This window comes from Pygocentrus nattereri, chromosome 24 (genome assembly GCF_015220715.1).
Source record: "Pygocentrus nattereri isolate fPygNat1 chromosome 24, fPygNat1.pri, whole genome shotgun sequence".
NCBI lineage: Eukaryota > Metazoa > Chordata > Actinopteri > Characiformes > Serrasalmidae > Pygocentrus > Pygocentrus nattereri.
The window spans coordinates 12209056-12234518 of record NC_051234.1 but is presented as its reverse complement, the minus strand read 5'-3'; the positions used below and the strand labels follow the sequence as shown (position 1 = coordinate 12234518).

The window sequence follows — 25463 nt, the reverse complement described above, 5'->3', positions numbered from 1 at the left end:
ATACAGAGTACCAATACTGATACTAACTCTATCTAACCTAACTCACATTAATTCCTGATATTAATACAGTTACATTTTTTAAAATATTTTTTTATTAAAATCATCTGCATAAACCAGCCATTAGGGGTGTACTTTGTGTACTTCTGGTGCCGGTCCCAAGCCCGGATAAATGGTGAGGGTTGCGTCAGGAAGGGCATCCGGCGTAAAACTTGTGCCAAAACTATCATGCGGATCACAAATATGATTGGCATACTGGATGGGTCGAGTAATCAAAAAGGAGAAGAGGAAGGCGGGTTAGAAGGCAGCAAGAGCGAAGGAAAGGCAGGAGTGTGGAGGTCAGAGTAGGGACACTGAACATAGGGACAATGACTGGTAAAGGCAGAGAGCTTGCAGACATGATGGAGAGAAGGAAGGTAGATATTCTGTGTGTCCAGGAGACCAGATGGAAAGTAAGCAAGGCCAGGAACATTGGAGGTGGATTCAAACTGTTCTATCATGGTGTAGAGAGGAAGAGAAATGGAGTAGGGATAATCCTAAAGGAACAGCTTGTGAAAAGTGTTCTGGATGTAAAGCGAGTGTCAGACAGGATCAAGAGACTGAAGTTGGAGGTTGATGGTGTAATTTTGAATGTGGTCAGTTCATATGCACCACAGGTTGGTTGTCAGTTAGAGGAGAAAGAGGAATTTTGGAGTAAGATGGATGAAGTGGTAGATGGTGTCCCTAGAGAGGAGAGATTAGTGATTGGTGCAGACTTCAATGGACATGTTGGTGAAGGGAACAGAGGGGATGAAGAGGTGCTGGGTATGTATGATGTGAAAGACACAAATGCGGAAGGTCAGATGGTTGTATATTTTGCAAAATGAATGGAAATCACTGTGGTGAACACGTATTTTCAGAAGAGGGAAGAACACGGGGTGACATACAAGAGTGGAGGGAGGTGCACACAGGTGGATTATATCCTTAGTAGGAGATGCCACCTAAAGGAGATTGGAGACTTTAAAGTGGTACCAGGGGAAAGTGTAGCAAGGCAGCATAGGGTGGTTGTCTGTAGAATGTGATTAGAAACAAAGAAGAGGAAGAGAGTGAAGACAGAGCCAAAGATGAAGGAGGAGGATGGTTGCAGGCAGTTCAGGGAAAAACTGCAACAGGCCCTTGGGGGCAGTGAGGAGCTACCTGAGGACTGGGAAACTACAGCTAGGTGGTGAGAGAAACTGGCAAAAATGTGTTGGGTGTTTCGTCTGGTCAGAGGAAAGAAGACAAGGAAAGTTGGTGCTGGAATGAGGAGTCCAGGAGAGTTGATGAGCCACACCATGAAGGTATGGGAATTGTTAGAGTTGTTGAAGCAAGGCCAAGGCAAAAGGTTCAGATCAGTGAGCAGCAGTTTGGTTTCATGCCCAGAAAAAGTACCACAGATGCAATTTTTGCATTAAGAGTGTTGGTAGAGAAGTACAGAGAAGGTCAGAAGGAGCTACATTGTGTCTTTGTGGATCTAGAGATTGATAGGGCATATGATAGGGTGCCAAGAGAGGAACTGTGATACTGTATGAGGAAGTCAGGTGTAGCTGAAAAGTATGTTAGGGTGGTGTGGTGTGAAAGTAGGTTGGTGTGAAAGTAGAGGAGGCGGTGGATAGGGCAAGATGGAGGCAGATGATCCGCTGTGGCGACCCCTAAAGGGAGCAGCCGAAAGAAGAAGTAGAAGATTATAATCATCTGCATCACAGATAAAACACACTCAGCTTGGCTACATGGCATTTACTTGTTTTTATTTACTTTGCATTGTATTTATTAGATGCTTAAGAAAATGTGTCTTTGTTTATTTACTTTATCTGTTTAGTGTTTACTATTATATAATTAGAAATGGAACAGGTCAGATAAACCTTTGGTGTTTACACATCAGCACACAACAACTTCTCCAGCTCAAAAATGGAGCTGAATGTTATTTCACATCCACATTTCTCAATTTGTTTGTCTCCTGTGTGTGGCTTGCTCACATTTACACTGCCTGTCTTATCATCATTTCAGTAAACATCACCATTGTTTACGCCATCAGTATCAGTGACTTTAAGTGTTTTTTCTGGCTTGGTTGAAACACCTGCTGAGTGACACAGCTGACCGACAGAGGCGCACCACAGACAGGGCTAGTGGACGCACAGACTTGGCTAGCAGGCTGCTATGCTAAAGGCTAAATCCAGGCTAAATGCTATCGTTACACCGAGAGTCCGGCAGTTCCTTCAGCTACCCACCAGTTTGTCCCTCTTTTCTGTATTTTAATACCTTATATAAAAGTTAAAACCTTATTCTCTGCTCATTTTTTCTCGTGTTATTGTTTGCTATCCAGTGTGGACCAGAGGAGGATGGGTTCCCCTTTCTGAGTCTTGGTTCCTCTAAAGGTTTTCCTGCCTCTGTGTCCTCTGGTGATGCTCATGGGGACCCAGATTTTTCTGTAAAGCTGCTTTGTGACAAAACCTGCTGTAAAAATTGCCATATAAATAAACTTTACTTGACTTGATTTTTGAACTTATCATTTCTGCGATTTCCCGATTTGGTGATCACTGGCATTTTGTCTCTGCACATGTTCTCTTGTACGTTCATCTCATGTCTATAAACATTAATAAATAAACACTCTCTGCCACATGCTGAGCTCTGTTTCCCTCTAATGATGCCCATGATGTATGAATTGATGAACAAGCTGGAGTTGCATGGCTCCTGCTGTAACATGGACACTACACTCCTGACTTCAGCACATTTCTGACTCTGGCTTTAATCAGTGGGCATGCTGAGAGCACCTCTAACGCTCTGATGAATTTATAATTCATAACTCCCTGCTGCTGGGGGCTTCTCTCAATCTCACACCAGTAATTGCCTGGAGTGGGTTTAATCTACGGATGAATTCAGGTCAGACGGGTTGAGGGAGAGCGGAGGAGCAGATGAAAGTATTGACAGCGTATTGACTGAGTGGTAATGAGAGCGCAATTATCATTCTGACTGAATCCATCAGTAACACAAGACAGTCTCACTATTCATCCCCTCAACACTAGCTGAGCTGGACCACCAACACCACACTGGCAGAGAGCGATGAGGAGAGATGAAGAGGAGGAGAGGAAGGAAAAGTGATGGAGAGGAGTAGAGAGGGACTGATGGGGAGTCATGAGGAGGAGGAGTGCTGGGAAAGAAGAGTGGTGATGAAAAGTGCTGGTGAAGAGGAGGAGAGACTGATGAGCAGGAGGAGTGTTGGGGATGAAGAGTGATGAAGAGTAAGATAAAGAGTGATGATGAAGGGTGATGATTAAGAGTGATCAAAAGTGAAGATGAAGAGTGACAAGAGTGATCAGTGATAATGAATAGTGACAAAGAATGATGATGAGTCATGATGAAGTGATGAAAAAGAGAGATGATAAAGAGTGATGAAGAGTAATGATGAAGAGTGATGATTGAGAGATAAAAAAATTATGAAGAGTGATAATGAGTGTTGATAAAGAGTGATGATGAAGACTGATAATGAAGAGTGATGAAGTGATGATTGAGAGTGACGATAAAGAGTGATGATGAAGACTGATGATAAAGAGTGATGATGAGTGATGATAAAGAGTGATGATTGAGAGATAAAGAGTAATGATGAAGACTGATGATGATTGATGAAGTGATGATGAAGAGTGATGATAAAGAATGATGAGTGATGATTGAGAGATGAAGAGCAATGATGAAGACTGATGATAAAGAGTGATGATGAAGAGTGATGAAATTATGATGTAGAGTGATGATAAAGAGTGATGAGTGATGATGAAGAGTGATGATAAAGAGTGATGATTGAGAGATAAAGAGCAATGGTGAAGACTGATGATGAAGAGTGATGATTGAGAGATAAAGAGTGGTGAAGGGTGAGGAGGAGGAGTGATGATGAAGAGTGGTGAAAAGGAAAAGTGATGATAAAGGGTGATGAAGAATGAGGATGAGGAGTGATGAGGAGTAAGGATGAGGAGTGATAGTGAAGAGTACTGTATCAGTGACCTGTCGATGCTGATGGCACACAGGTTGAGGATGCTGGCCGTGCACATCATGACGTCCAGAGTGAGGAGGATGTCACAGTGGATTCGGCTGAACCTCCATTCACCGACAACCTGAAACAGATGGAACACACTCAGTACAGTCTCAGACTCCGTCCACTAACAGCAGTGCATTAAAGAGCCCTTACTTTGAAAAATTAATTAATTCAACATGCACTGTATCACAAATGTTCAGGGAAGAAATCGCGTGAAAAATGTGGAATAAGGGCTCTTTAAAATAAGGCATTAACACCTTATTGTTATTTAATGTGCATAATTAATTATTAATAACACTATTACCGCAGTGTGAAATGAAACTGGAGAGCACTGTGGCTCAGGTGTTCTGACCTCCAAGTAGACGCCCCAGGGCATGACCAGCGTGGCCAGCAGCAGGTCAGACACAGCCAGGGAGACGATGAGGTAGTTGGTGGTGGTCTGGAGTGACTTCTCCCTGGACACGGCCATGCACACCAGAACATTCCCGAACACCACACAGAAGATCAGCAGCACCAGCAGCACCGCGTAGAAGTTATAGGGAGGGGAGGAGGGGGAGGGGACGAGCGAGCAGTTAGAGGGAGAGAGGGAGGAGGAGAGGGATGGAGGGAGGGAGGGGGGGTAGAGGGAGGAGTAAGGGATGGAGGAGAGTGAAGGAAGAGAGAAAGAGGAAGAGAAAGAGGAGGATGGAAAGATAGAGGGGGCAAGTGAAGGATCAGGGGCAGAGTCTCCCGTCAGGTTCAGAACAGGCATCGTTAACGTCCTCTGAGATCAAAGAGAGCAAATATATAAATAAACACATCTTCAAAATAATTTTAAATACTAGATACTAAATAATAAATAGTAGTTACTGAATAATTCGTAGTAGATACTGAATAATTCATACTAGATACTGAATAATTCATACTGTATACTTTATAATAAATGCTGAATAATTCATAGCAGATACTGTATACTTTATAATAAATGCTGAATAATTTTTAGTAGATACTGAATAATTCATACTAGATACTGAATAATTCATAGTAGATACTGAATAATTGATAGTAAATGCTGAACAATTCATATTAGAGGCTGTATAATTTACAGCAGATGCTGAATAATTCATAGTAGATACTGAGTAATTCATAGTAAACACTAAAAATTCATAGTAGATACTGCATAATTCATAGTAAATATACTAAATATTTCATAGTAAATACTGAATAATTCAAAGGTGGTACTGAATAATTTACAGTAGAAGCTGAATAAGTCACTGCAATTACTGAATTATTCATAGCAAATACCAAATAATGTACAGTTTATATTGAACAATTCAAAATAGAATAATTTAGACAAAAATAATTAGTTGATGTACAATTCATGGAAGTTATTGAATAATTTGAAATAATAAAGTTAATAGATAATAAATAGCAACTGCTCAAATATTAATAGTATTTGTTGTTAAAACATTAGCTGTAGTGACATCTCAGTCTATGCTCACGCTTATTTAGCAGGAGCGGCAGTTCAGCAGAGTGCAGCTCAACACAGTCAGAGGAGAAGACCAGCATCACCTCCAAACACCACACAACTGTGTGGACCTCCTGCTGGAATCAGTTAATCCCTCATATTAGGCTTCAGTTTGGGCTTAAGTTATCTGGCTAACTGAGGGATCCTGCTTTGTGAAGGCCCCCGCCCCCCAAGTTGTGCTGTGTTGTGTTTATACTCTAGAACGGAGCTGAAAGCCCTGATTTTTGGTGGCATTTAGCTGCGGATTATGCAGCCTGTCTTGTCCTTTTGCATTGTTCTCTCTGAGACACGCACACAGTAGAGCCATTCTGCTCAACCTGGCCTTTACCGGTCCACTGTTCTGACCTGTCCGTTGTCCGAGTTTTCAGCCAGAGAAACCCAGAAGGCCCTGCAGGACAGCTGGAGAGTGCATATGTACACAGAAACTCACTCAGCCGCTCACAGAGGGAGGAACGTGCTCAGGTCTACAGGCTCTCTGCACGTCCATCACTGTAAACCAACACTGTGGAACATGATACTGTATCTTACATGACTTTACAGAAGGCAGACAGTCCTGCTGAAAAATAGGGTTCTTTAATCAGGAGAACAGTTTGATATAGAACCATGAACACTCATGATTGAACATGATGAACATTTGCATGATTAAATTGTTGTTTGCATGGTGGAACGGTTCTTGAGACTGATGGAGAATGTGCTGTATATGGTTCTATATAGCACCAAAAAGGGTTCTGCTGTTCTTACGATGTCAAGCTTGTAACCATTTTGGTTCTCTATAGAACCATATACAACACAATCTCCATCAGCCCGAAGAACCATTTCACCATGTAAAGAACAATTTAAGCATGCAAATCGTTCTTTGAGTGTCAATGGCTCTATACAGAACCATTGTCTTCAACAAAGAACCCTTGAAGAACCATTTATTTTAAGAGTGTACAAGTTATTGACCTTTCAGGAGATATTGGTATGAGGATTTGATGTAAGATGATGGTTCTTCAAGGGTTCTTGAAAGAGGTTCTACACTGATATATTGTTGGAGAATATGTTGTATATGGTTCTATATAGCACCCAAAAGAGTTCCTCTGTTATTACAAGCTTGACATTGTAGCAATAGCAGAACACTTTCTGGTGCTAAATAGAACACTTTTCAAAAGGATTCTATATAGAACCATATACGACAAATTCTCCATCAATCTGAGGAATAATTTCACCATGTAAAGAACCATTTAAGCATGCAAATGGTTCTATGAATGTTCATGGCTCTACATAGAACCATTGACTTTATTAAAGAACTCTTGAGGAACCATCTTTAAGAGAGTACAAGTCATTGATGTTTCAGACAAGATCGTTAAGAAGATTAGAAATAAAACAACCCGCTGACATACACCCTTAAACATTATGGTTCTTCAAGGGTTCTTTAGTAAAAAGAAGGTTCTATTTTGATACATTGATGGAAAAAGTGTTGGATATGCTTCTATATAGAACCCCTTTAAAAGAGGTTCTATATAGCATCAACCAAGCTTTTCTATTAATGATGTCAGGTTTGGTAGGTCACTCTGGATCATGGTGTCCTTCTACAGATGCAGATGTAATTTCAGCAGCTGCCTTTAGAAAAACATTGTTTTATTGATAATCTGATGTTTGATGAACAATCAGGTCTGTATTGGTAAACAAATTAAGCAAAATCTGCTGTTGAGAAATTCAGAAATCATAGTGCATCACGATGCCTTGATGAGTTTTATGAATAGTTTCTTTCTTACAGTGAGCCATGACAACCTCTGCTGAGTCTCATATGCATATATTTGCATATTTTAATAATGCAGATTCAAAACACCATTACTTTGTGTGTTTCCTGCTATAAATATTGAGCTAAGATGCAGCAATTTTCTGTTATTTATGCCTGACTGGGCTACTTATTTACTTATTGGCATCTGAGAAAGATGCAATTGACCTGTGAAGCTAGTGATGGAACTCTGGGCTGAAGCTGATCAATCATGGCAATTGCTTTCGCACAGGTCATGTTGCTTCATTAACCCTCTGGGATCCACAAACTCGCCCGTGTCAAATTTGATGTTTCTATAAATGAGGAGTTCATTTGAAAAAATCAATAAATGTCCTCTTTTAAAAATGGAGCCGACTGAGGTGATTTATTCTAACACTCGGCTCATTCTGAACCCTGAACATGGCACAAAAGCTGTTACTGTTCATCTTCAAGACACTGCAAGGTCACATCAATATTACAAGTTCATGCATAATTAAAAAAACATGATTTCTATCTGTTTTAACAAATATTCCTCTCTCTTTGTGATGATCCAGCTCATAAATTGAGTTCAAACACTTTCTGTATCTGTAGGGTTGGCCTTTCCATTACATCTAATCACAAGATCATACGACACTCACATCTAGAGTTATGAGCCTGTGAAGAGGGGCTGAGATACACGTGTGGAGCTGGTGGATTTGTGTGTCTGTCTATATTCTGTGTATATTCTGACTGATGGACACTCAGGAAGTCACTAAGGACTGACCATCGTCATGATGAAAACCCGTGAAGAAACCCCTCATTCTTCATTCAGTCCATATTGGAGACACGTGTGAAATGGCATGCAGAGAGTTTACAGCTGCTGAAGTTGTGGCAGGGGGTTTGGAAAGTAGCGATGAAGATAATGGAACATTAAGATATGAAACATATGAGGATCATGTTATATAAAGGACAAATGGAGAAAATGACCTCAGAGCCCCAAACCACAGACTACTTCACTTAATGGCATGTCAAATCTAGTATGCCACTACTGAGCCCATTTCACACCAGAACCGCTCAATACAGAACACACAATACCTCTGTATTGCACATTTATTGCTTATGTAAACTTTAAGTAGATGATATATCGAGATTTACAATAAAACCTTCCCTGCTGCCACGATTGTGATGTGATGTACAGCTATATGAAGAGGTAGAGGCACACATTTGTTCACAATACCCTACAGCCTTAAAAAGATTCTTTAAGGGCTCTGTTGTGATGAAAATGGTTCTATATAGAACAATGAACACTCAAAGAAGACTTTGCATGATTAAATGGTTGTCTGCATCATGAAAGGGTTCTTGCTGTGTTGTAGATGGTTCTGTATAGCACCAAAAAGGACCCTTTTCTTTTATAGAACCGTCTACAACACATTCTACATCAGTCTGAAGAACCTTTTCACCATGCAGAGAACCATTTAATCATGGAAATGGTTCTTTAAGTGTTTATAGAACCCTTTTCTTTATGAAAGAACCTTTGAAGAACCATTATTTTTCAGAGTGGGGCAGATGATTACACTTGTTGTTAGAAATGTGCTTGATACCAGCAATATGTGCAAACACAGTGAAATAATTTAAATAATCTCATTCAAAGAGAGCAAAAATGTCTAGAAATTAATCTTATAGTGAGCTTAGAACTGTTTAAAACTAGAATTATATATATCGATTAATGTATATGTGTGGGAAGTGAGCAGAGAAGGTGCTGAACCAGCACAACAGAATGACATCCAAAAATGAGCATAAAGAACTAAACATTAATGACTACAAAGTGATAACTGATGTGCTCTGATGTGAGTGTAAATTAAAACATATTTATTATTATTATTCATTCAGCCTAATGAGAAACTACAGAACAGCCTCAGTTTATATCACAACACCTACATTTAGAGTCAGTTATTCATTCAGCCTAATGAGAAACTGTAGAACAGACTCAGTTTGTATCACAATACCTACATTTAGAGTCGGTTATTCATTCATCCTAATGAGAAACTGTAGAACAGACTCAGTTTATATCACAATACCTACATTTAGAGTCGGTGATTCATTCAACCTAATAAGAAACTATGGTACAGACTCAGTTTATATCACAATTCCTACATTTAGAGTCAGTTATTCATTCTGCCTAATTAGAAACTGTAGAACAGACTCAGTTTATATCACAATACCTACATTTAGAGTCAGTTATTCATTCATCCTAATGAGAAACTGTAGAACAGACTCAGTTTATATCACAATACCTACATTTAGAGTCAGTTATTCATTCAGTCTAATGAGCTAATGAAATGAATGAGCTAATGAAAGAGCAGATAAAGAAGAGCGCGCGCGAGAGAGAAAAAAGACTGAAAGAGCAGATAGAGAGAGAAAGAGAGAATAGAGAAGAAAGAGGAAGGATAGAGAGAATAAAGCCTGAACAAGTGGATAGAGCAGAGAGAGAGGATAGAGAAAAAAGACTGAAAGAGTAGATAGAGAGAGAAAAGATAGAGGAGAGAGAGAAAGGAAATAGAGAATAAAGACAGAAAAAGTGGATAGAGCAGAGAGAGAAAGAGGATAGAGAGAAACAAGACTGAAAGAGTGGATAGAGAGAGAAAGGACAGAGGAGAGAGAGAAAGGATAGAGAGAATAAAGACTGAAAAAGTAGATAGAGCAGAGAGAGAAAGAGGATAGAGAGAAACAAGACTGAAAGAGTGGATAGAAAAGAGAGAAAGGATAGGGAGAAAAAAGACAGATAGTGAGAAAAAAGACTGAGAAAGTGGATAGAGAAGAGAAAGAGGATAGAGAGAAAAAAGACTGAAAGAGAAGATGGAAAAAAGACTGAAAAAGTGGATGGAGGAGAGAGGATAGAGAGAAAAAAGATTGGATAGAGAATAGAGAGAGAGGATAGAGAGAATAAAGAATGAAAAAGTGGATAGAGCAGAGAGAGAAAGAGAGGATAGAGAGCAAAAGACTGAAGGAGTGGATAGAGAGAGAGAAAGAGGTTAGAGAAAAAAGACTGAAAGAGTGGATAGAGAGAGAAAGGATAGAGGAGAGAGAGAAAGGATAGAGAGAAAAAATACTGAAAGAATGGATAGAGAAGAGAGAGAAAGGATAGAGAGAATAAAGACTGAAAGAGTGGATAGAGCAGAGTGAGAAAGAGGATAGAGAGAAAAAAGACTGAAAGAGTGGATAGAAAAGAGAGAAAGGATAGAGAGAAAAAAGACAGATAGTGAGAAAAAAGACTGAGAAAGTGGATAGAGAAGAGAAAGAGGATAGAGAGAAAAAAGACTGAAAGAGAAGATGGAAAAAAGACTGAAAAAGTGGATGGAGGAGAGAGGATAGAGAGAAAAAAGATTGGATAGAGAAGAGAGAGAGAGGATACAGAGATAAAAGACTGAAGGAGTGGATAGAGCAGAGAGAGAAAGAGGATAGAGAGAAAAAGACTGAAGGAGTGGATAGAGAGAGAAAGAGGATAGAGATAAAAGACTGAAAGAGTGGATAGGGAGAGAAAGAGGATAGAGAGAAAAAAGACTGAAGGAGTGGACAGAGAAAGAAAGAGGATAGAGAATAAAGACTGAAAGAGAAGATAGAAAAAAGACTGAAAGAGTGGATAGAGAAGAGAGAAAGAGGATAGAGAGAAAAAAGACTGAAGGAGTGGATAGAGAGAGAAAGAGGATAGAGAAGAGGATAGAGAGAAAAAAGACTGAAGGAGTAGATAGAGAAAGAGGATAGAGAAGAGAGAGAGGATAGAGAGAAAAAAGACCAGAAGACTGGATAGAGAGAGGGGGTTAAATTTCTCCTCTACAGAGATGACCTTGTGCTGATGTCACCCACTGAAAAGGGGCTGCAGCTGCACCTGGATCTGCTAGAGCAGTACTGTCAGAACTGGGCCATGATAGTAAACTCAAACAAATCTAAAGTCATGATCTTCCAAAAGAAAGCCAGATCTCAGGAAAGCAGATATATGTTCAGTCTAGGAGACACTGCCCTGGATCAAACACTTTCCTATGATTACCTGGGACTAAAGATTAGTGCCTCAGGAGGCTTAGGTCTTCAGTGAGTACACTGAAAGAAAAGGCCTGCAGGGCCCTCAACTCAATCAGGAAACAATTCCACAAGATTAACATCCCAATTAGACTCTGGACAAGGATCTTTGACAGTGTAGTCCTGCCCATTGTGCTGTATGGTAGTGAAGTCTGGGGACCAATCAGTCATCGTGACTACACTAGATGGGACAAGCATCCTACTGAAGTCCTGCGTTCAGAATTTTGCAGAATGATTTTAAATGTCCAAAGAAAAACACCAACAAATGCATGCAGGGCTGAATTAGGCAGATTCTCTCTAATCATGAACACTGAAAAAACAACACTTCAATTTTGAATGCACCTTAAATCAAGTCCCAAAACAACACTGCAGGCACTCCGATCTCAGGAGCTGAACCCTGAAAAGAGTCCCCTGTGTCAGCTGGTACAGAGATTGACCACCTGACTGACCCCCAACAACCCAAACTCAGCCAGCACTGCTTGCCAAACAGCAATCAGAGTAAATCAATTTATTAAACAAAGCATAAATACCAACCTGGAACATTGGAATTCACTAACAAAACAGACTGAACTGCTTTCTGGCCCTAAATCACGAATACAGACTGGCTGAATATCTTTTTACTGTCTAAGAGCAGAGACGGATCCTCACCCAATACAGACTCAGTGACCACAGCCTGGCAATCAAGAGAAGCAGGTTTAAAATGTCCTGGTTAGCGAGAGAGGAGAGAGTGTGTGGTCACTGCAGGACAGGGGAGGTAGAGACAGAGGCGCACTTCCTACTAAACTGCCCAAAATATGAGTCTATTAGAAAGAAATATTTTAACCAATTTGAAAAACAGATAAACAACTTCAGGACGTTGGTAGATGAGGATAAATTAGTAATTATATTGGGAGACGGTCCATCAGCGTCCACTGCAGCCAGATATGTGTACGAGTGCCATGCACTCTGGGACAGTGAGTGATTGCCAAACCACGGCCTTTACTCACAGTTATATATGTATATCTGTAATATAGATGTCCCTTTTTTCATTATATTTAATTTATCAATATATTTGATGATTAACTTTTTTTTCTCTTTTTTGTTATAAACTACATACACATATTCAATAGGCTTTGTTTTATTATTACATATATTTTTATATTATTAATGGATGATTAACACTTTCTCCTCTTAATTATTACTTTATACATTTATCTTGGTTTGTATTTTGTTTTATTATTACTATTAACTTTTGATATACAGATCATTTTTGTTGTGCTTGGACAATACAAATGTACATTTGTCATGTCAATAATGCAAACCTAAACTTGAGAAAGAAAAAGGAGAGAGAGAAATAAAAGAGAGGGAGAGAGACAGGGAGAGAGAGAGAGAGAGAGAGGATACAGAAAGGACAGAGAGAGAGTGGATTGAATAAAAGAGCGCATAGAGAGACAGAGACAGGGAGAGAGAGAGAAAGAGAGAGAGAGAGAGAGAGAGAGAGAGAGAGAGAGAGAGGATAGAGAAAAAGCGGATTGAGAAAAAGATTAAAAGAGCGAGCGAGAGAGAGAGAGAGAGAGAGAGAGAGTTCTTACCGCTCTCCTCTGTAGCCTCAGCTGGACTTCACTGGCTGAGAGGCTAATTAGCATATGATAATTAAGTTGCTCTGAAAAGTAACTGTTGTAATATATATGTTTGTATTCTGTATGCAGAAATAAACAAAATAGAAAGCCACTCATCCCTCGTTTATTTGGAGAATGAATGAATGAGGGGCAGTTTGGGGTTTGGAGGGCGACTCTGCCTCACTGATTCATCATGTCCCCGAATTAAAGCTCCTTAATTAAAGCAGCTCAGTGTATTCTGGTCTTAGTGAAGCTTCATCAGGTCTGATCTCAGCTCCCCTCATTAATCACGATCGCTGTGGAGCTGCGGTTCTCCAGGAGATCATAGCTGTAATGAAGTCCCATCACAGCATCGTCCTCATCCTCACATAGTTACTGTAACTTTTTAATTGAACTGCTCTCCTCAGAGGCTCTAATATGGTGATATATGATAATGACCGTACACTGTGATCCATAAGTAACTGGACTGCGCCGGTTCTGTTCTCCAGCTGCTTCAGAATGAAGGGATGATTATGAGTGCAGAACGTTCAGCTGTAATAAGAAATCAGAAAGATCTATATAAATCACACTGTCAGGACTTGATTTGCTAAATGTACTGGCCACTTTATTTGAAACACCTCTCCTCGCTCTGTCTTGCTGGTCGCTTTGTCAGAAAGACCTCCCTTGTAGCTCCACCATGCTGGCCACTTCATCTGAAGCACCTCCTTTAGCTCCACCTTGCTGACCACTTTATCAGAAACATATCCCTTAGCTCCATCTTGCTGGCCACTTTATTGGAAACACCTCTCTTCACTCTGTCTTGCTGGTCGCTTTGTCAGAAAGACCTCCCTTGTAGCTCCACCATGCTGGCCACTTCATCTGAAGCACCTCCTTTAGCTCCACCTTGCTGACCACTTTATCAGAAACACATCCCTTAGCTCCATCTTGCTGGCCACTTTATTGGAAACACCTCTCTTCACTCTGTCTTGCTGGTCGCTTTGTCAGAAAGACCTCCCTTGTAGCTCCACCATGCTGGCCACTTTATCTGAAGCACCTCCTTTAGCTCCACCTTGCTGACCACTGTATCAGAAACACATCCCTTAGCTCCATCTTGCTGGCCACTTTATGGGAAACACCTCTCTTCACTCTGTCTTGCTGGTCGCTTTGTCAGAAAGACCTCCCTTGTAGCTCCACCATGCTGGCCACTTTATCTGAAGCATCTCCTTTAGCTCCACCTTGCTGGCCACTTTATCAGAAACACATCCCTGAGCTCCACCTTGCTGGCCACTTTATTTGAAACACCTCAGTGAACTCAACCATGTTGACCACTTTATCAGAAATACCTCCCTTACCTCCAGTTTGATGGCCACTTTATTGGAAACAACTCTCATATCTCCACCTTGCTGGCCACTTTATCAGAAACACCTCCCTTAGCTCCACCTTGCTGGTCACTTTATCAGAAACATCCTTCTTTGCTCCACCTTGCTGGCCACTTTATCAGAAACTTCAAGGTAGTAGAGTGTGCAGTGTCCTGAAGTGCCTCCTGTATGTTTCTCTGTCTGGATTCAGGGTGAAGTGTGCCTAAAGCTCTCATACTCTGCTGAAGCCGAACACATCACAGCACAAAAGCGCTTTCATGTACTGTCCTCGCTTTAGAGGCAGAGTCAGTCCACTTCTTATCACGCAGATCAGCGACGGAGAGGCTTCAGCAGAGATTGGTTTGCTAAATGTACTGTCCACTTTATCTGAAACACCTCCCTTAGCTCCATCTTGCTGGCCACTTTATTGGAAACACCTCTCTCAGCTCTGTCTTGCTGGTCACTGCCAGAAAGACCTCCCTTGTAGCTCTACAATGGTGGCCACTTTATCTGAAGCACCTCCTTTAGCTCCACCTTGCTGACCACTTTATCAGAAACACATCCCTTAGCTCCATCTTGCTGGCCACTTTATTGGAAACACCTCTCTTCACCCTGTCTTGCTGGTCGCTTTGTCAGAAAGACCTCCCTTGTAGCTCCACCATGCTGGCCACTTCATCTGAAGCACCTCCTTTAGCTCCACCTTGCTGACCACTTTATCAGAAACACATCCCTTAGCTCCATCTTGCTGGCCACTTTATTGGAAACACCTCTCTTCACTCTGTTTTGCTGGTCGCTTTGTCAGAAAGACCTCCCTTGTAGCTCCACCATGCTGGCCACTTTATCTGAAGCACCTCCTTTAGCTCCACCTTACTGACCACTTTATCAGAAACACATCCCTTAGCTCCATCTTGCTGGCCACTTTATTGGAAACACCTCTCTTCACTCTGTCTTGCTGGTCGCTTTGTCAGAAAGACCTCCCTTGTAGCTCCACCATGCTGGCCACTTTATCTGAAGCACCTCCTTTAGCTCCACCTTGCTGACCACTTTATCAGAAACACCTCCCTTAGCTCCATCTTGCTGGCCACTTTATGGGAAACACCTCTCTTCACTCTGTCTTGCTGGTCGCTTTGTCAGAAAGACCTCCCTTGTAGCTCCACCATGCTGGCCACTTTATCTGAAGCATCTCCTTTAGCTCCACCTTGCTGGCCACTTTAACAGAAATACCTCCCTTACCTCCAGTTTGATGGCCACTTTATTGGAAACAACTCTCATATCTCCACCTTGCTGGCCACTTTATCAGAAACACCTCCCTTAGCTCCACCTTGCTGGTCACTTTATCAGAAACATCCTTCTTTGCTCCACCTTGCTGGCCACTTTATCAGAAACTTCAAGGTAGTAGAGTGTGCAGTGTCCTGAAGTGCCTCCTGTATGTTTCTCTGTCTGGATTTAGGGTGAAGTGTGCCTAAAGCTCTCATACTCTGCTGAAGCCGAACACATCACAGCACAAAAGCGCTTTCATGTACTGTCCTCGCTTTAGAGACAGAGTCAGTCCACTTCTTATCACGCAGATCAGCAACGAAGCGGCTTCAGCAAAGAAAGAGCGCTGTGAGAAACAGATGGAGGTAGAATCAAGGCTGTCGCTTCACTGTTCTCGCCAGTTAGACAGAGGCAAAGGCTTTATTTCTGTAGAAAATCCTTCATTTATAGACACTATTAGAACTGAACTGAGATTATAGCTTCCAGTTCAGTGCTGCAGGCTCTGAATTCAATTCTCACATCAGCTCTATGTGACTCCGCCCACAAGAAAATTTAATATTGTAAAATTTAATGGCAACATGTAAAAATGAATGCCTCTTAAAGGGGCATTCCAGCCAAAACTAGACTCTCTCTTTCTACACTCTCTGTCCATCTTATCAACTCCACTGACCGTATAGTTCCACTGTGTAGTTCTACAGATTCAGACTGTAGTCCATCTGTTTCTCTGCATACTCTGTTACTCTGTTCTTCAGTGGTGATGGTCAGGACCCCCATGGACCCTTACAGAGCAGGTACTATTTAGGTGGTGGATCATTCTCAGCACTGCAGTAACACTGACGTGAATTGGTGTGTTAGGGTGTGTTGTTCTGGTACAAGTGGATCAGACACAGCAGTGCTGCTGGAGTTTTTAAACACTGTGTCCACTCATTTTCCACTCTATCAAACACTCCTACCTTGTCAGTCCACCTTGTAGATGCAAACTCAAGGACAATAGCACATCTGCTGCTGCACAGTTTATGTTGGTCATCCTTTAGTCCTTTATCAGTGGTCACAGGACGCTGTTGGCTGATTATTTTTGGTTGGTGGACTATTCTCAGTCCAGCAGTGACACTGAGGTGTTTTAAAACTCCAGCAGCGCTGCTGTGTCTGATCCACTCAGACCAGCGCAGCACACACTAACACAACAACCACCACATCAGTGTTACTGCAGTGCTGAGAATGACCCACCACCCAAATAATACCTGCTCTGTGAGGGTCCATGACCACTGAAGAACAGGGTAACAAAGTATGCAGAGAAACAGATGCACTACAGTCTGTAACTATAGAACTACAGAGTGAAACTATATGGTCAGGTGGAGCTGGAAAGATGGAAAGTGAGTGCAGAAACAATGAAAAGGTCAGTCAGTGTGTTTTATTTGTGGTGTTTCTGTGTCTCAGCAAATGTGTACGTAACGAGTGAAACTGCTTTCATTTATACTGCTAAGCTTCATCAGTCAGCATTAAACCTGCCAGCTTCATCAGATTCTCATGTGTATAATATATAACTGGTTGCTTTTGCTCATTTTATTAGAGTGTTATTACTGTTTATTGATTTAAAAGTATTTATTGCCTAATTAGTAAAGCAATAAGCCACTTGAGGTCATGCGTTAGGCCCTGCGATTTTCTCACAGGGAATGGTGTTGTTAGGCATGACGCGAAGCGAAGTAAAACCTCCTTCCATTTCAGAAAATAATTTGGGTTATTATAATAATCAACATAAATAAATATTCCTCCAAGAAATAATATTCCTTTAGTGTATAGTTTTGTGGCCACACAACCATAGATCACTGAATGAGGAGAACGTTTGGTCGTCTATCGCTGTCCACTGCGGTCATTTCATCAACTTTTTAATTTTTGTTGTATAGCAGTGAACGTGCACTGTTTTAGTGCAAGCTGTTTCATGCACAGGCTTCACTTTATATATATTTTTTGGTCACCAATTTACCACTGCGAGTCTTATTTAGCACCAATCCAGCTGTGCACTCCTCTCACATGAGGGCTGAATCTCAAACAGCTCCCTGCTCCCTACATAGTGCACTGCGTATGAGTTTACTGGATCCTAAAGCCCAACAGAGCAAAATACAGCTAAGAAATAGTCATTTGGGACTCATCCACACTCAATACATGATGCACTGCTTGACTGTAGAGGCTAGAATTTCTGAACTTTCAGATCTAGAACACTATTTAGGGAGTATGGAGCCATTTAGGATTCAGCCTGGGTTTGACGTGTCTTCTGACTGAAACACTGACAATTAAGATTAAGTGACCCTTATTAGCCCCGCAGTAGGGAAATTTCTCCTCTGCAATCTAACCCATCTGTGCAGTGAAACAAGACATACACACTAGTGAACACACACACACACACACACACACACACACACACACAGGGGGCAGTGAGCACTCAGTCACCTCAGTCACAGACTGTCGGCTCAGAGGATCAAACCGGCTACCTTCTAGTTGCATGGCTGGTTCCCTAACCTCCAGCCCACCACTGCCCCATGAGTTTGAAGCATGTAAGCCACTCAAGTGATAATATTAGACTTTTATACGGTAGTTTTATAGTTGAACACAACGTAAGTGCTTTAATTCAACCCTGTGATATTAATGATGGAGCTGTTTAGCATGTTTGCTATCTTTTAGCCTGTTAGCTGGCTGACCAGCCTAGTTCTAGTTAAGATCATAAGTTCTCAGCCCCTCAGTTTAAACAAAAAAACAGGTTCTAACTTAAGTTCACTTGGTGCTCCATGCGAGCAGCATGAGAGTCAACGATTAATCCATTAACAGCACAAGGGTTTTTCTCGTGCCGTGCGTTATACAGAGTTCAGTGCAGTGTGCGTGTATTCTGCTTTGAACGCAGCTCAGCCAATCAGACCAGAACTATCTGTTTATAATAGTGATTATAAACTCATTTTAGACCATTCATAAACACTTCATAATGGTAGCATTATTCTGAAGTGGTACTAATATTTCAAAACAGCTCACATCCCAAAGCAGTTGTAGCTCCTCCCACCTTCAAGTTACATGGCCACCCAGGGTTTTGTTAGTCTTTAAACCTGAAAAAGTCTCACTCTAGATTGAAATTTGATTGTTTATTGTTATTTGTTATGACAGCCACATTTTTCTGAGACATACAAGATCAGACGTATAAAAAATTACATACATTTAAATAAACTCTATTAAAACAAACTACTTTAGAGGCACTGCAGCACCATTGTAGGCTCATTTACAGACCCTTAAAATTCAACATTTGTCATTAAATTACATTGAGCCTTGATTTTCAGAAAAGCATCAGCTCTGCAGAGCAGCATTAACATTAAAGGAAACAATCACTTTTTCCTTGAAAACTTTTTCTAATGTGGAAGCATTTCCAAGGTGAAGCCGCCTAGCTGAGTGAGATTGAGCTCAATGACACTTCAAGGGATAGCTTTATCTAATCAGGCAAACAGGGTACCATAGCGCACAGTCAGTAGCCACGTTTACATGCAGCCTAATAATCCGTTAATAATCCGACTAAAAGCTCAGTCGGAATAGAGTACACCCATGTAAACATTGTAAATAATCCGTTAAATAGAAGAATAATATCAGTGTAAACATGTGTATCTGATTACATGCCCTATCGGAAAGTTTAACTCCGTTCTATATGTGCGTCACGCCATAGTGAAAGTTTATACATGCATGTGAGTAATTTTGGATCAGATTATTGTCGTGTGAATGTCAACAGAGATTTATATCAGACTGTTGAGTAGAGACACTGAGGAAAATCAAGAGGAAGTGAGGTTATTATGAGGGTGAAACTGGGGGGTCAAACCTGCAGCAGGTGAAGAGGAAGTCAGAGGGAGGAAGAAGCCGCAGACTATCTCTTTGTTTCTCTATCCACTCTTTCAGTATTTTTTCTCTCTATCCTTTCTCTCTTTTTCTTCTCTATCCTTTCTTTCTCTCTCTATCCACTCTTTCAGTATTTTTTCTCTCTATCCTTTCTCTCTTTTTCTTCTCTAACCTTTCTTTCTCTCTCTATCCACTCTTTCAGTATTTTTTCTCTCTATCCTTTCTCTCTCTTTCTTCTCTATCCTCTCTTTCTCTCTCTCTATCCACTCTTTCAGTATTTTTTCTCTATCCTTTCTCTGTCTCTCTATAAACTCTATCAGTCTTTCTTCTCTCTCATGCGTGCTCTTCTCTATGCACTCTTTCATTAGCTCATTCATTTCATTAGCTTTTTAGGCTGAATGAGTAACTGACTCTAAATGTAGGTATTGTGATATAAACTGAGTCTGTTCTACAGTTTCTCATTAGGTTGAATGAATAACTGACTCTAAATGTAGGTATTGTGATATAAACTGAGTCTGTTCTACAGTTTCTCATTAGGCTGAATGAATAACCGACTCTAAATGTAGATTATGATACAAATTTTCTCTCCATCCTCTCTTCCTATCTTTCCTTTCTCTATCCTCTCTGTCTGTCTATCTTTTCTCTCTTCACTCTTTTTTCTATATTCTCTCTCTTATTTCTCTCTCTCTCTCTCTCTCTCTCTCTCTCTCTCTCTCTCTCTCTCTCTCTCTCTCTCTATCATACCTGATAATCACTCAGTCCTGTATGTGGGGGTCTCAGATGAATCTTTTATGCTGGAGGAAATCTGCTCTGACAGGGGTCCTCCACGGAAACACACTCCACAGACCCAAAAACATCAGACAAACTAACAGACGCTTACCGCCCTGCTCTGTATACGAACTAACGGATGCTTACCGCCCGAGTCTGTATACAAACTAACGGACGCTTACCGCCCGACTCTGTATACAAACTAACAGACGCTTACCGCCCGACTCTGTATACGAGCTAACAGACGCTTACTGCCCGGCTCTGTATACAAACTAACAGACGCTTACCGCCCGACTCTGTATACAAACTAACAGACGCTTACCGCCCGACTCTGTATACAAACTAACAGACGCTTACCGCCCGACTCTGTATACGAGCTAACAGACGCTTACCGCCCGGCTCTGTATACAAACTAACAGACGCTTACCGCCCGACTCTGTATACAAACTAACAGACGCTTACCGCCCGACTCTGTATACAAACTAACAGACGCTTACCGCCCGACTCTGTATAGGAGCTAACAGACGCTTACCGCCCGGCTCTGTATACGAACTAACAGATGCTTATCGCCCGACTCTGTATACGAGCTAACAGACGGTAACCGCCGACTCTGTATAGGAGCTAACAGACGCTTACCGCCCGACTCTGTATACAAACTAACAGACGCTTACCGCCCGACTCTGTATAGGAGCTAACAGACGCTTACCGCCCGACTCTGTATACAAACTAACAGATGCCTCCCGCCGACTCTGTATAGGAGCTAACAGACGCTTACCGCCCGACTCTGTATACAAACTAACAGACGCTTACCGCCCGACTCTGTATACGAACTAACAGACGCTTACCGCCCGACTCTGTATAGGAGCTAACAGACACTTACCGCCCAACTCTGTATACGAGCTAACAGACGCTAACCGCCCGACTCTGTATAGGAGCTAACAGACGCTAACCGCCCGACTCTGTATAGGAGCTAACAGACGCTTACCGCCCGACTCTGTATAGGAGCTAACAGACGCTAACCGCCCAACTCTGTATACGAGCTAACAGACGCTAACCGCCCGACTCCGTATAGGAGCTAACAGACGCTTACCGCCCGACTCTGTATACGAACTAACAGACGCTTACCGCCCGACTCTGTATACGAACTAACAGACGCTTACCGCCCGACTCTGTATACGAGCTAACAGACGCTAACCGCCCGACTCTGTATAGGAGCTAACAGACGCTTACCGCCCAACTCTGTATACGAGCTAACAGACGCTAACCGCCCGACTCTGTATAGGAGCTAACAGACGCTTACCGCCCAACTCTGTATACAAGCTAACAGACGCTAACCGCCCGACTCTGTATAGGAGCTAACAGACGCTTACCGCCCAACTCTGTATACGAGCTAACAGACGCTAACCGCCCGACTCCGTATAGGAGCTAACAGACGCTTACCGCCCGACTCTGTATACGAACTAACAGACGCTTACCGCCCGACTCTGTATACGAACTAACAGACGCTTACCGCCCGACTCTGTATAGGAGCTAACAGACGCTTACCGCCCAACTCTGTATACGAGCTAACAGACGCTAACCGCCCGACTCTGTATAGGAGCTAACAGACGCTTACCGCCCAACTCTGTATACAAGCTAACAGACGCTAACCGCCCGACTCTGTATAGGAGCTAACAGACGCTTACCGCCCGACTCTGTACACGTGCTAACAGATGCTATGTATATAGATAGAGAAAAACGGTCTAAATTTGTACTACACACACACACACAACAGATATTATGTAATCTGTTCATCCTCATCAGGTCGCAAGGGTGATGAAGTCTATTCCAGCACTTAAATACATGATTAATAATGTATATTTTGGACATACTTCTCTATTATATCACACTGTTTGGAGAAAAGGCACCACAAGCTCAGAGAGTAAAAGCTTCTAAAAATACACAAAAATAATCCGGATTCTTTATATAAATAATATTATATTATTAGTCATAAAAAAGAATAAAAAATAACACTAATAAACTCCAGACAAAATTATTCCGGTTATTGTATATCTCTCATTAAATTATAAACACAATTAAATCACAATGTTACTCTATAAAACCAAATTAGTAATAATATTACATTATGATCCCAAACTCACCTCAGCTTCTCATTCCCGCCAAACCTGCTCCCTCCGCGTGCAGCTCTCGTGCAAATGATTCCCGCGCTCTGTTCAGTCATATACATATATTCCACTTTTACCACCCGTATTCCGTCTGACCCCGCCCACCCTGTTTGTGATTGGCTGTCCTCGTCGTGCTGTTAGCTGCACAAAGACAATTCTGTAGAAAAACATAAACAAAAAATTATAATCTAAAGAAATAAATGTGGTCTAATCACGTGATTTGCTGCATACCTTGGTGCCCAGATGAGCGATAGCGAAATTCCTCCGCTTACATATGGATCAACACCTTCACCGTCAGTAGCTCCACCATCCAATCACAGCGCGGGGGGCGGGTTTTACTGGACACGGGTGTGAACAACGGCTCTAAAGCGGCGCACTAATAAAGCTCCACTTAACTGAACTGGATCAAATAAAACACTTTTAAAATCACTGTAGTAAATAAATCAGACAGTCTGATGTCATTTCACTGAAAAATATAATTAAAATGGATTTTTATACAACAAAGTAGTTAAATACATGCCCAAAACTATCAACACTTTCTTTTAATTAGTAAATTCTGTGAACTATTTTAAAGGGGAATGCCACAGAAAATGTAATCACAGAGGTTCAAAGTGGTTTGGTGTGAACCATGACTACAACACTAATATAGACATTTTATTTACTATCCAAAACCACCATTGAACCTACACGAGTCTTCTGAGTATGGAGTGTTGGTGATGGAAAATAGTGGAAAATCTGAAGGAATAAGTTTTCTTTGGGGACTATTTTGCCTCACAGCGCCCTGCATGTTTCCCTCCACCATGAATGGAGTTTAAGTTCTCACAACTATCATAAAACAGTGTCTCAGGCAGTGAATTCATAACCATTTCATGTAGTTACCTACTGTGAGGGAGCTTTTAGAGGTGGACGTCTGGTTCCTATAACCTCCACTGTGAACAGTTCTGACGGTTGAATTAGCTCAACAGCAGTTTAAGGTTTTAGCACAGGTTTAAACCTGAATGTTCCTAAACTCAGGTGCTGCTTCCTTGAAAGCTATGCTTCAAACCAAATGCAATTTTTAAAAGCTCTGACACTAGCTGTCGCTGCATCCGAGGTTTAATCTAAAAACAACGCTTGTCCAAGAGTGTTAGGTTTATAAAATGGCAAACAAATAAAATACAACAAACTGCATACTTGGAGGTTAATTTTAGTTCATTTTAATTTAGATTTCATCGTACAGCACTTTCACCAACACTCACCTAGCTTGACTTGACAATGTTTGATATATTATCTAATTAATTAATATCATCATAGCCAGGTTTGGGCAAAATACTTTAAAAGGTAGTGATGGCTGAATACTAAGTACACTGTACTACATATATTTAGTTACCTACTAAGTTTCAATACATAAAAAAGTAATATATTTACAACCCCAATTCCAATGAAGTTGGGACGGTGTGTAAAACATTAATAAAAACAGAATGCGATGATTTGCAAATGCTTTTCAACCTAAATTCAATTGCATACACTACAAAGACAAGATATTTAATGTTCAAATAGATAAACTTTATTGTTTTTTATAAACTTTATTGTGTGAAAATATTCACGCATTTTGAATTTCATGCCTGCAACATGTTCCAAAGACGTTGGGACAGGGGCAACAAAAGACTAGGAAAGTTGAGGAATGCTCAAAAACCACCTCTTTGGAACATTCCACAGGTTAATTGGAAACAGGTGAGTGTCATGATTGGGTATAAAGGGAGCATCCCTGAAAGGCTCAGTCGTTCACAAGCAAGGATGGGGTGAGGTTCACGACTTTGTGAACAACTGCGTGAGCAAATAGTCCAACAGTTTAAGAAAAACATTTCTCAACATGCAATTGGAAGGAATTTAGGGATTTCATCATATATAGTCCATAATATCATCAAAAGATTCAGAGAATCTAGAGAAATCTCAAGTGGCAAGGTAGAAAACCAACATTGAATGCCTGTGACCTTCGATCCCTCAGTCGGCACTGCATTAAAAATCAACATCATTCTGTAATGGATATTACCACATGGGCTCAGGAACACTTCAGAAAACCACTGTCAGTGAACACAGTTTGTCGCTCCATCTACGAATGCAAGTTAAAACTGCCATGCAATGCGAAAACCAAATATCAACAACACCCAGAAACACTGCCGGCTTCTCTGGGCCCGAGCTCATCTGAGATGGACTGACACAAAGTGGAAAGGTGTCCTGTGGTCTGACGAGTCCACATTTCAAATTGTTTTTGGAAATCATGGACGTTGTGTCCTCCAGGCCAAAGAGGAAAAGGACTGTCCGGATTGTTATCAGTGCGAAGTTCAAAAGTCAGCATCTCTGATGGCTTTTGACAATGCCGAACCACATTCTGCACGTGTTACAACAGTGTGACTTCGTAGTAAAAGAGTGTGGGTACTAGACTGGCCTGCCTGCAGTCCAGACCTGTTTCCCATTGAAAATGTGCGGCACATTATGAAGCACAAAATACGACAACGGAGACCCTGGACTGTTGTATACCAAGCAAGAATGGGAAAGAATTCCACCTACAAAGCTTCAACAATTAGAGTCCTCAGTTCCCAAATGCTTATTGAGTGTTGTTAAAAAGGAAAGGTGATGTAACACAGTGGTAAACAAGCCCCTGTCCCAACGTCTTTGGAATGTGTTGCAGGCATCAAATTCAAAATGAGTGAATATTTGCAAAAAACAAAGTTTATCTGTTTGAACATTAAATATCTTGTCCTTGTAGTGTACTCAATTGAACATAGGTTGAAAAGGATTTGCAAATCATATTCTGTTATGTTTTAAACGTCCAAACTTCATTGGAATAGGGGTTGTAGAATACATTTATGCAAGGATCAGTTATTAATCTGCGTTACTGAGCTCTGCTAAATCCTGAGTAGACTGATAAATCAATGTGCTCAGTTATTATTCTGTATTACTGAGCTCTGCTAAAGCCTGAGTAGACTGATAAATCAATGTGATCGGGCAGTCGTGGGTTGGAGGTTGGGGAGCTGGCCCTCTCACTGGAAGGTTGCCGGTTCGATCCCCACTGCCGACGGTCCATGAGCAAGACACCTAACCCCTAACTGCTCCACGGGCGCCGTGGATAGGGC

The 25463-nt window shown here is 41.3% G+C and overlaps 1 protein-coding gene across 1 annotated transcript in view; it reads right to left on the bottom strand.

Moving 5' to 3' along the window:
- Positions 1-22352, bottom strand: part of drd2l (dopamine receptor D2 like) — a 46961-nt gene extending 24609 nt beyond the window's left edge. The window contains exons 1-3 of the mRNA XM_037534182.1: positions 22324-22352; positions 4392-4802; positions 4009-4118 (exon numbers count right to left, since the gene is read on the bottom strand). Coding sequence (XP_037390079.1) covers positions 4009-4118; positions 4392-4790 — 509 coding nt within the window. The 5' untranslated portion in view covers positions 4791-4802; positions 22324-22352. The remainder of the gene's footprint in view (positions 1-4008; positions 4119-4391; positions 4803-22323) is intronic.
- Positions 22353-25463: the final 3111 nt, after the last annotated feature.